Source organism: Notamacropus eugenii, chromosome 5, assembly GCF_028372415.1.
Source record: "Notamacropus eugenii isolate mMacEug1 chromosome 5, mMacEug1.pri_v2, whole genome shotgun sequence".
Taxonomy (NCBI): Eukaryota; Metazoa; Chordata; class Mammalia; order Diprotodontia; family Macropodidae; genus Notamacropus; species Notamacropus eugenii.
In genome coordinates, this window is record NC_092876.1 from 196,275,802 (window position 1) to 196,288,255 (window position 12,454).

Below are 12,454 nucleotides of genomic sequence, written 5' to 3' on the forward strand. Positions count from 1 at the left end.
CACGGAGCCTGGCACTTAGTAGACACTTGATAAATGCTCTTTGATTGATTGATAATAATAGAACCAAGCTTCAGGTTCAAGTCTCTTTATTCCCATTCCACTAAATCATACTGCCTTCCTTTTCTGAGTTAAATGAGATATAGAACTTGAGGATAGTATTTTTAATGTTATTTTCCAAGTTACTTCTAGTGCAGATTTTTTGCACGGTTCTCAATTTTATTTCAGGGAAGAAGAAGAGGGAAGTTGCTACAGCATGGAGGTCAACTGCCTATTGCTTGTGGTTATAAATGTCATACCTAAATAGAGTTCCCTTCTTCATGACGTGGTATATGATGCTGGAACACTATTAAGGTAATTTTCAATCTCTACTTCATAATTTAACTGAAAACTGGAGTACTACAAAACAGATGGAACTATGATATTACTACAATAATCTGACATGTTTTTTTCCCCAAAACAGGGGGAAAAGCAAGCTATCCAGAGCATGTTAAAAGAAAATCAAGGCTAGACATCAAATAAGAAGGTAGTTTGAGAAGTAGAAGAGGATGGAGAGAGTTCAATGATAGCTTTGAAAAATATCATGACATCTCTTACATTTTACATGTTTGTGAAGAGCCAAATTTCTGAGAGATAAATGGGTTTTCCAGTCACAAATCAAAAACATTAACATCATTTTATCTATGTCCTCTTGCCATGAGTGAAAAATACTTCAACTGGAGAAAATGTTTAGAGCAGTTCTCCACCACTGTCAGCCCACACAAAGAGTAGCATGATAGATGCTGATCCGTGTGAAGGATAATAAGTCTGAGACCTTCAAGAACATCTAGCTTGACCCTATCATTTTACAGATAAAGAAGCAAAGCTCAGGGGAAGTGAAAGGATTTGTCTACATCATATGCACATAGTAAGAAGCAGCCCCTGCTCTTTTGCACAGTGATTACCTGACCCTACCCATGTACAAAGAAAAGAAGGAATAGCGCTCCCATTGTGTTCTATATGCACATACACATGTACACTCACACATACACACACACAGGCCAGTCAATTCAACTTGCCAACTTATGGCACATGTGCTAACGAGGGCCTTCTGACCAGTCATTACCACTACACCTGTTGCTAACAAAAGCCATCTCTCCTACTCTGCAGAATCAGTCCTGTAATACTTCTCCCTTGCAAGACATTGTAAGTGTCTCCCAGCCAGTAGGAGGGAGACTTTTTAAAAAATCTTTTAAAAATCCTCCTTAAAAAATCTCAATTGATGTCTTTTGTATTTTCATTTCTGAAAACATCCCTTCTTTCAACCCCAGTAAGGCTTTTCTTGTAATAATGATTTGAAGACAGAGATTTAAAAAAAAACAGTTTATCAAAAGCAAACCTATATATTGAACATGTCTGATGGCATAGGTGATATTCCATACTGTTGTCCCTCAGATTTCTACCGAAGAAAAGGAGATCATGTAACTTTCAAAGGAAGGGCTACTTTCTTCTGCTATAGAGAATGGTGCTGAGGGTCAGGGTGTAATCCCCATTTGAATTGTGAGCATCACTGGGTTTGCTTAGCACATACTGTAGGCCTTACTGTGTTGCAAATGAACTTTTGTCACAGGAAACCCAGACGAGAGACTCTGGGGAGATCAGTGTAAAGCTATCATCACTATGACAAAAAAACAATGCAAGGAACAAATCTATGAAAAGGGAGCCAGCATCACTTATGTATTTGAAGGATAACACATTCAACATTTTCAACAGAGAACCAGTTTTTGAAACTGGGCTCAAGTCACTCTAGATCTGCACCGACATATCCTTTGCTCAAAAGTAAAAGTATTAGCATCACTGTCATTCAACACCTCACTTTAGACCACCAAACCATAGCTAGACACTCATGAAGCAGAGGCGGTGTAGCTAATCAGGGAAAGTGGAAGGGAGAAGAAGGAATCAAATGTCTTGGTACTAAGAGTCAGAATGTAGTTGTAGGACTCTGCAGACTCAACTAGCTTCTGCATTTGCTCTTACTTCTGAATAATTTGAAAACTTTGTTTCATGGTTTGAAACTTATTTTAGCACACCTAAATGTAATGTTCCCTACTTATATTTTCCTGTTTTAGGAGTTTTACTTCCTCAGTTCTCTCAAAATGTTCTAGACCAGAGCTGCCACACAGGAATCTCAAAACCCTTATAGCACTGGGTTGCATGCAACCTCCTAAGACATATTACACTGACTGTTGTCCCTTTGTTCATATTAATACATGAAGAGAAATCAAGATGATGGTAGGAAGAATCCTGGGATGTTTGGGCTTAAAGGAGAGATCATAGCATCCTCAAATAAGATACAGAAATTTTGCGATTCAGACCAGGCAAAAGAAATCTACCCAAACGAAGGGTTTTCATTTGGCTTATGGAATGTCTTATGAATTGCTTACATGACTGTAATGGGTATCTTATTATTCATTTTAGGTATTTTAATTTCCATCTTTAATTTCTAATGAAAAACTTGTAGCAATTGAATTCACTTTGCTAAGCAGGGAAAGCCACCAAGGAAACGGAATCATGATGCCCATTATATCAACAACTAGTTTATTGTCTTACCTGAATCCATCCTCAAGACTTCTTTGATTACAAGGAACTGACTTTTGGAAAAAGGTCCATCTGCATATGACTTTTGGGTATGCTTTAAGCTGTACTGTGAAGCAAAATTTGTCATTTTCATCAATCTCATAATCTTCACTTGAGTTGGAAGCATTTATAAATCCTTTTTCTGTTTTAAAAAAAAAAAGCACATGCATTCCTTTAATTTACATGGTTAAGAAAACAACACAGAAACATGCTGGGAGCAGTAAGTCCAGATTTTTGTTCATAATTTGAGAGCAAAAGAATTCCTAGGAGGCAGTTTGTGAGTCATATCAGCTAATCCAATGCAGCACATATTTTTCTAATATGTCTCATTCCTGATCCATAATTCCAAATCTATAACCTAAGTAAGCTGTCTGCTTCTATCTTCCACCCACAGATATAAATTCACTGATTATCTGGATCAGGTGAGCAGTAGAATATAAGCTCCTTGAGGGAAGGGGCTGTTTCTTTCTTGCTTTTGTACTTTCAGAGGCTGATACGCACAGTAGGCATGTATTAAACATGGGCTGAATTAAAGAGCCAAGGAAAGGGTAACTCTAGCCAGCAGTTTTAAAAAATTACTCTTTATTGAAGTTCTTCCTTATCAGCAATAAGGAAACTACTGTATTTGTTTGCATTTTCATGATAGTTCAAGGTTGTACTCTAACTTGAAAGACTTCAAAGTGAAACATAAGGCACAAGCACCACAAAACCAATTTGGTGAGGAGGAGAAGAATTACTCCAACTTCTATGTGTTTTCCTTGCTCTGAATCACTTGGTACAACTCCTTGCTCTGCTTCTTACTGCTCTCCTCTCTTCTACCCTTCCTTGGTACTCTGGGTAATGCTCATCCTTCTTGTCAATAATTCTTTTCATTACTTCCACCAGACTACCCTAATTTGGGATAACCAGAGGAGTGCAAAGGAATGTTCTAGGTCTAACAAACTAATGTCTAACTGTGATCCTAAACTAGTTAAGTGGGGCTCTGGAGACAACTAAACTAATCCACTTACTATATCTGCTTCTGTGAAACTCCCATCAAGTTATACCAAGGATTCTCAGTGGCCTTTGCAGATGAATTCAAAATACTACAATCAGGTAAATAAGAACACAATCTAATGCTGTGTGAGGAATATGACTTACCCAAGACAGTAATCAAAACTGATTGACTATGATGTTTTGATGAAGCACAAGTATAATACCCAGTATCACTTCTTCCTACTGATTCCACAAAAGCAAATAAAATCCGAATCATAGTTCTGTTGGTTGAATAGGCACTCATATGAAAGTGGCTGCCCTAGATTTCAATCAAATAAGATTGGCATTTAATATTTTTCAAAGTGACTGACATTGCACTTATTTTGTCATAACATGCACTTGACTTATTACCTCTTTTAATGTCCTGTTTTCTAATTTCCAGGTAAGCCTGAATTCATAATTCATATAAACAGCTTTGCACCTTATCAACAAGGGTTCCCCCTCTTTAATGAATAGTTGTGGTAGAGTTGTTTCCGGGCTTTGATTTAAATCTGGGAAATGAAAATATTAGAAGTAAGCAAGGGAAGAAAAAAAGATTTCTTCTCACAAACTATATTTGCAACTTTTCGAAGGACTATCTAACACCAAATCTCAACCATCTCTCATACATTATTTTTGGTCTAGATCTGTGATTTCATAGGTGTAGGGAATTCCCAGTGAGGAAATTGCCTCAACCAATTCAGGTGACCACTGGGCAACTGCTGTTCCACTTCTTGTATTAGAGCTGTCCCTGGTGTTGCTGAGAGGTTAAGTCCTTGCCTAGAAACACACAGAGAGTATGCATCAGGGCTAGGACTTGAATTCAGGTTGTTTTGACTCTGAGACCATCTCTTTATTCACTGGGCCATGCTGCTGCTTCTTAACAAGGAATAACTGGTTATCCCCAAGACTTGTGGGCATCCGCATTATGAAGGAAATATATACAATATTTCCAATGTGTTCTTTATCAATTTCATGGGTTGCCTTAGACAAAAAAAAAAAAATCACCTCATGGTCAACTTTCTGGTGAAAAGCTTCTCTTTACTTAGCAAGGCTGATTGTTAGCCAACATAATCCCATGAAACATTGTATTAATATCAGCATTTACTTTTGAGAAAGTAAAGGTAACTACTAAAATTCTGAAGCTAAATGAGAGCCTAAGCAATCTTCTTGGTCTTAACCTAAATTATTTCCTAAGCAATGGTCATTTCCAATAATAATCAATTCAGCACATTGTACATGAAAGTGTTACCTAATGTAAAGAGCCTTGTGCATTCCTCTCCCAAGTCATTTTTTGCACAGCACCATATGTCTGTTCCAAATAATTCACGAAGTACCTTTTCCTTCTTTCCAGTGACACCTTGACTTTCTCTTTTGCAGCTGGCAATTAAAAAAACAAATAACATTTGACTGAATCTATTAAAAAATTCTGTTGTGTATATATATGTATATGTGCATGTGTGTGCGTATTTAATTCAACTGAGTATTCAAGTAAAGGAGAAAATTAAATATTTACTCCCTGCTATGAAAGAGTAAAGTAAAGACCAAAGGAATCACAGATTTTCAGCATTTAGAGAGATTTCAAGTCACCAGGTCCAACCAATACCTAAACAGGAATTTTCTCCACAACTTCCCTGACTAGTAATTATCTAGTCTCTACTTGCATGTCTCTGTATATAGGGAAGATCTCAAAGTTTATGAGTGAGCCAGGTCTCATTCTTACTAATCTCAGCAATGTGGAATGACATTAGGTAGTATTATATAACAGATGGGATCTAAACCAAGGTCCACATACTATTTTTTCTTTTGCATAGATACCCACCCATTACCCATGTTATCAAACACATATCTGTAAAATAAAGGAGGAAGGAAGAAAGGGAAAAGAATCATTATTGCCCCTCCTACTCTAAAAAATGGTAAATATGACAACTACAAATGTCATATTCGCATAATGCTCCAAGTGTTTCCCTATGATATTGTTGAGATCAACCTTTTAATTTTAATATCTCTCTTTTTGTCTCTGTCTCTCTGTGTTACTCTTCCTCTAGAAAATTTCTAATACAGAATGCATTGATGGATTGGTGTTTTAAAAAGTTTTACTTTTTATATGGTAATTTAGACCATTCATGTTCAATGTCCTCTGTTAAATCTAATTTGGTTTCTGTAATTTAAATTTTTTATTTATTTTCTAGAAGGAATGAAATTTAACTTACTTTTCTTTAACTAATTCTATAATAACTACTTCACTAAAACTAATTAACCATAGGAGTATAGAAACCTGTGGCTTGGCTCCCTTTGTGTTAAAGCTAGGAGTTTTCCTTCAGGATCACCAGCTTCTTTTCTTTTCTCATACTTTTAAATTTCTAAATCAAACTTAAAACTGTTCTCTTTTTCCACTTATTGTCATCCACATTTATCTCAAATCCAAATTTGTTTTTCTTTCTTTTGCAAAAGCTGACTTCTCTATCTATCTATTGAACTTTGTATTCTTAACTATAGATAATGACATGGTTAAAGAGTTATACTATTTTTATTGAGAATTTATTGTTCTGTCAATATGAAGCTCTTTCCTAACTATTGGTAAGGATCTTTTCTACTGTGTTGTCATTGTCAATAAATTCTCTGAGGGTTTCTTGATTTTTTTTAAAAAAAATTTGAATCCCTAGACTTTATTGTACTTCAAAAAATGGATACATGTGACAGTTCATCCCCCATAAGCAAATATCCAAAACATGGACTGACATACTAATTGTTAAATTAATTCTCAAGTTGTACCAAATACTGCAATGTAAATTTAAACTATTTATGTAACTAAAACTTACATAATAAAATTCTAATAATCATTGTATTAAAATGTAATAATCATTGTTTTCTACCACCAAGTATTTTTCTTTCCCACATCAAAGTTTAATGAAATCACAAAAACACTATTTGTTACCTATCATTTATTCCAGTAGAAATTAGCCAATATTACAGAAAAATATTGACATCCCAAAATATTTTATGAGTTGTACTTAAAATAATTTTTAAAACTGCACAAATTTACTTGTGTCTGCCAACTTTTATATTTATTCACTGATAATTTATTTAATTTGTATGCCAGTGATGTAAAACTAAACTGTACATACAAAAGTCAGTCCTTTAAGGGCTTAAGAGCATATGTGAAAGCTTCTTCACTTCATAAAATCCTTTGAATATGATTAAAGTATAGACAGTTCTCTTTTTATTTAAGGGAATCATTCTGTGAACCTCTACCATGAATTTGCCCCTACCCACCCATTGGCTTCTTGATTTTTTAATGTCTTTTTTAATGTCCTTTTGCAGGAAGAATATTGCAAGACAGAATATTTAAGTTTTCAGGATGTATAATTTATGAAATGTATGATTTATGAATTTAGTCTCATGCTTTTAAGACACAAATATGCTTTTGACCAATTTTACCATTTTTCCAATGTTATTTAAGTGTTAGATGGATTTGTGGTCCCCCTTGTTGGTACAGACTAAAAACCTCCACTCCTTTTCATCCTGTAAAGTTCTTGCTTTCCTCTCTGGGCTCCATTCCTAACTCTCCAGACTTTCTCCATCATGAGGAGCATTGTTACCCTGAAAATTTACTCTGCCCTGTAGCCCCCTTGCTCTGGAAGTTCATTCCTCCCCTGCAGATCCCTTTGTCTTACTGGTTGGTTCTGGGAAAAAACCATTTGAAGGAAAATGGCCAGATTAACCATGTCTTCATTCCTCTCTGGGCTCCACTTTGACCCTCTGTACTTTTGCCATCATGCCAGAGCATTCCTCTCATGCTGGAAGTTCTCTCTGCCCCTGTGGTCTCTTCCCCTGAATGTTTGGTTCCTCTCAAAACCTCCATTTTAATAAAGAGCCCAGTTATCCATTTATTCATTCCTCTCTGGGCTCCACTTCTATTTCTCTGTACTTTCTCTACTATGCTCTCTCTCTCTTCCTTTTTTTTTTTTAATATATTGTCATCCTCCATTAGAATATAAGCTTCTTAAGGGCAAAAACTGTCTTTCCTTTTACTTATATCTGTATATTCGGCAATTACAGTACCTGGCACAAAGTAAACATTTAATAAATGCTTGTTGAATTGTTAATTCTATAAGCACTCCAGAGTGCTACAATACCTGACTGGTCTGGAGAACGAGCCCCCAGACTATTATCCTTTTCTCTCCCTACATGACCAGTTCACCTCCACTTCTGCTTATACATGTCCTTGTGTGATGTTTTTATGCAACTTCTCATGTGCAAGTCATCCTTGGTAATATTTCTACTTACATCAACTATCCATCTTTCTAATCCCTAAATCTCAACCCCTTTCTAAACTCCTTGAAAGCAGAAAGGTTCTCTTCTTTTTCTTTTTTAATATCTCAAGCATTTAGCAGAGTGCCCAGCACATCACAGGTGTTTAATAAATGCTTGTTGCCTAATTGATTGCTTTCTGGTTCACCTGCAATTTTGAATCATTTTTTTTGAGATAGTGACACTCCCTGATCCATAGTCAAAGAGAAGAGAGCAAAGGCAATAAACATTTACAACATGCCTGCTATATTCCAGGCACTTACTGTTTTAAGTGCTTTATAAATATTATCTAATGTGATCCTTACAGCAACTCTGTGAGGTAAGTGTTATTATCCTCATTTTACATTTGTGGAAAGTGAAGCAGGCAGAGGCTAAGTGACTTGCCCAGAGTCACACAGCTAGTAAATATCTGAAGTCAAATTTGAACTCATGTCATCCTGGCTCCAAGCCCAGTTATTCACTCTGCCACCTGTTCTTCTTACTGGAAGAATAATGATGCTTAAAAGTTGAGCTTTCATGGATATACGCATTTGAGGGCACTAAGCAATTTCCCAAATGCTAGTCAACCTAATCTCCCCTTCCTATTCAAATCTGAGACCATAGCATCCGCCCTTTGTAGGTATATCAAATACATATATACGGAAGGACTAACTTATTGGTTGTCTATATAATTGTGTCATAATCAATGCAACATGTTTCTCATGTGCTTTCATTTAAAGTTCCTCACACGTAGCCCCAATCAATCTTTCTAGCATCATATATTATTCCCCTTTCCACGTTCTACACTTTATCAGGTATAGGGAACCTGTGGCTTTAAGGCGTCATGGGGTTTCTAGGTCCTTAGGTACAGTCTTTTGACTGAGTCTAAGTTTTACAGAACAAATTCTTTTATTGAGGAGATTTGTTCTGTGAAGTCTGGATTCAGTCAAATATTGTCAAATGTTGTAGTTTCAAAATATGAGCAAGAGACACCTCATTTTGGAGAAAAGTCTTAAGGACTGATAAGAACAAACTTTTTTGTTTCCATTGCAGGTGGGACAGTCACTAGAAGCTTTACTGGAGCAGAGTTGGCCAGGGTTCTCACTTGCATTCCATCTGTTCCAACTGGTACATGCTGATCTAGAACTATGGCCTCACCATGAGCCATTAATATTGCTGGCAGTATACAAAAGATATAATTTTCATCAAGTTGGACCAAATTACCTTCAGAGACATCACTTCAGTGATTGAATACTCTAGACACTATGCTATTGGGCTCTGTACAATTTGATCAGTATCTGATCCAACAAGAGACACTATTGAGTACCTGTACTTTGTGCATAAAATTTAAAAAAGGCTCACCTTAAAAGAAAATCAGTGATATCTACATTGGGATTATATACCTTGTATGCTAACTTTGTGAGTTCAAAGGCATAGATCTACCATGATACTCTCATTATGATCCTATGCACTTTTGCTGTCATTCAGTCATTCAGTCGTGTCTGACTCTCCTTGACCCTATGGATCACAGCACATCAGGCCCTTCTCTCCTCCATTGTTTCATTAAATCTGTCGAAGCCCATGTTCATTGCTTTCATGACACTTTCTATCCCTCTCACCCACTGCCATCTCCTTTTCCTTTTGCCTTCAATCTTTCCCAACATTAGGGTCTTTTCCAAGGAGTCCTGTCTTCTTCTTATGTGGTCAAGATAGCTTCAATGGTATTCCAATGAATAATCTGAATTTATTTCTTTAAGTATTGACTGATTTGATCCTCTTGCTGTTTAAGGGACTCTCAAAAATCTTCTCCAGCATCACAATTCAAAAGTGTCAATTCTATGGTGTTCAGCTATACATTGATTGCATGATTAAAAGACATTAATTTGGTATAAAGTGGCTTCTTATTTTATCTGTTTTAATCATCTAGACCTGAATTTGAGGTTACAAAGAAATCAATCTATCTGTCAACAAGCATTTATTAACCCCTTGCTATGTGCCAAGCACTATGCTGAGTGCTGGGATATGAAGAAAATAAGTACATGAGTAATGGTGAGGTGGTGAGCAATCCTTATCTCTCTGTGTGCAGCTGAGGTGGAGTAAAGAAGGATGTGGGGTTTAAGGAGTCTGAGGAGCTAGGTGCTTGGGGGTGGGGTTTGAAGGAGCATCAGCTTCAATTAGGTTGAAGTTTCCTAATATAAGATGAGCTGATGAGGAGAGGAAGACAGTGCCCCACAGGCTAATCTTGAAAAAGGAGCAAGAATGACTTGGGGAGTGGACAATAGATATAAATTGGGTTGGGTAGAAATTTTTGATAGTGTAAACTTCAAAGAAGAGGAGATCATTTAGTAATTATGATAAAGGGAAAGTCAGGAAATAGCAGCTCTTCAGTCCCACCCTCAGCCCATTATTTTAACTAATGCTTTTCATTAATGTATTGACACCCCAGTGACCCTAGATTTAAGATGGTACTCTCCCATTACAGCAGTGGTGGTAGTAGGAATGGAAGGTATATTATATTTTTCTTCTCCTATCTCAAAGGAAACAGGGAAGCAATGGACTATAGTTTTCAAGTGACAGCTTCCAGATGTTAACCACTGTCACTAATAGACTGTCATTTCAGGGTTTCTCCAGACTTTCCCCTGTGGCCTCTTCCCACTCCCTTCCTGTTCTCTTTTCTTTTCATGCTCCCTCAGCAGTTAGGGAGGGGAAGATGGATAGGAGAGGTAGTGGTTGTAGCTGCGACAACACCATGTTTCCTCCCCATTCTTAACCCCAGAGCAATAATAGAGGCTCAGTTCTCTCTTCCTGTCCAACCCGTAAGCCCAGGCCTCCAGGGAAAACCTAGTGGTAGAAGCAGCAGTTGTGGTGGTTCCAGGCTCCTCCTACACTTCTTTCCACCCCTGGTCCTGAGGGAGTATGGGGATGAGTAGGGCCCATAGTGGCTGCAGCAGGTGCAGAGGGAGGTCATGTGCTTTCTCCTAAACTGTCCTTTATACTCAGGTCCAAAAGGAACCTTACAGGAGACCTGTCCTTTTTCCTCCTCCTCCGTTAGTTCAGGGCATCGGAAGCCACTTCCTTCCTTCATGCCCCTTCATCTCAAGGTTGTCAGAGAATGTGGTGGCAGTAGTAGGGACAGTTACTGGGTCCCTTTTATTAGTGGTTTTGGGGGATATATTTTTATTTTTCTCTATACAGTCTTTCTTTTACTTCTTGGATCCTTGACAATTTTCATTTCCAGAAGCTAAAAGAACTGATTTCCTATCTTGGGTCCACTCTGTCATCCCCCATGGAGTTTACACATATGTGTGTGTGTACATATATTTGTATACACATATATACATATATATATATTCTTTTTCCTAGAGGCCTCATCCATAAATCGCTTGACTTTTTCACTAGCACAAACAGCATTCCCTGATAATCACTGGCATAGGACATCATTCTTAGTACCAAGTATGTCCATCAATTTATTAGTGTGCTAAGGAATGAAAAAAGTTGATTGATTACCTTCTACAGTTCATATCCTAGCCCTGAATTCAGCTGCCCCTTAATTCTGAGTGATGACTCTCATAGCAAAAGTATGGATGGTAAAGTTCCCTCACTTCAGCCTTCACTACTCCAAGAGGATATAAGCTCCTTGAGGGCAGGTGCTGGGTTTTCTTTTCTTTTTTTTCTTTTTTTTTTTTCTTTTTTGCCTCAGTATCTAACATGATACTTTGCCCATCATAGGCTCTTAACAAAAATTCGCCGAATTAAAATTAACTCTCAATTTGCAATAATTCATAGTGGCTACACACAAATCTCACTGAGTAAACATTCTCTGTGATTTTTTAAAGTGTCATACTTAAATAAGGAAACCATAGCCTAAAACTGCATCTTTTTTTTTTTTTTATCAAACCAGGCATTCAAGGAATTAGTTTCTGTGTCCTAAAATTTCTCCATGTTAAAATCTTTCACTTGTATAAAGAAAAATGGTATAAAATAGGTTTAGGACTCACTTTAAAACTTGGGTGCAAAGTATGATTTAAGGTGCTCTAAGAGGGCCCCAACCAATAATATTTCCCCCCTCAATCTTCCTGTAAACCCTACATTAGTTACTGATAGGGGTAATCACCACCAATTAACAGACAATTGTGAATTAGCTTATCATCATACCAAGCTTATATAATAAGGACTGAGAAACTGGCACAGGATATTTAAGCTTTGATAAGGTCTATAGTGATAAAAATCTTTAGAGCATAAAGTTTTGGCAAGACGCCATAGATGCCTAGATTCATCACATCTTAGAAATAAAAAAGACCTGAGAAGTGATATAGTCCAAGTTTCCATTCTATACCAAAATCTCCTTTATAATATCCCTGAAAGATTGTCATCCAGTCTCTATATGAACCTTTAAAGTAAAGGAAACCTCTCACAACACAGACCATTCTACTCGTGAGTAATTTGGGGAAGAACATATTCTTCTCATATTGAAAAGCATTATGGTACAATGGATAGAGAAATGGCCTCAGGATCAGGAAAATCTAGGTCCAAG

General features: G+C 36.9%; 1 protein-coding gene across 4 annotated transcripts in view; it reads right to left on the reverse strand.

Annotated features, from left to right (window-relative positions):
- Window positions 1-12,454, reverse strand: part of FLT3 (fms related receptor tyrosine kinase 3) — a 145,768-nt gene that overhangs the window by 39,616 nt on the left and 93,698 nt on the right. For all 4 annotated transcript variants that reach the window (XM_072611814.1, XM_072611815.1, XM_072611813.1 and 1 more), the window contains 4 exons: window positions 4,880-5,007; window positions 4,000-4,139; window positions 3,754-3,907; window positions 2,587-2,755 (listed from right to left, as the gene is read on the reverse strand). In XM_072611814.1, coding sequence (XP_072467915.1) covers window positions 2,587-2,755; window positions 3,754-3,907; window positions 4,000-4,139; window positions 4,880-5,007 — 591 coding nt within the window. The remainder of the gene's footprint in view (window positions 1-2,586; window positions 2,756-3,753; window positions 3,908-3,999; window positions 4,140-4,879; window positions 5,008-12,454) is intronic.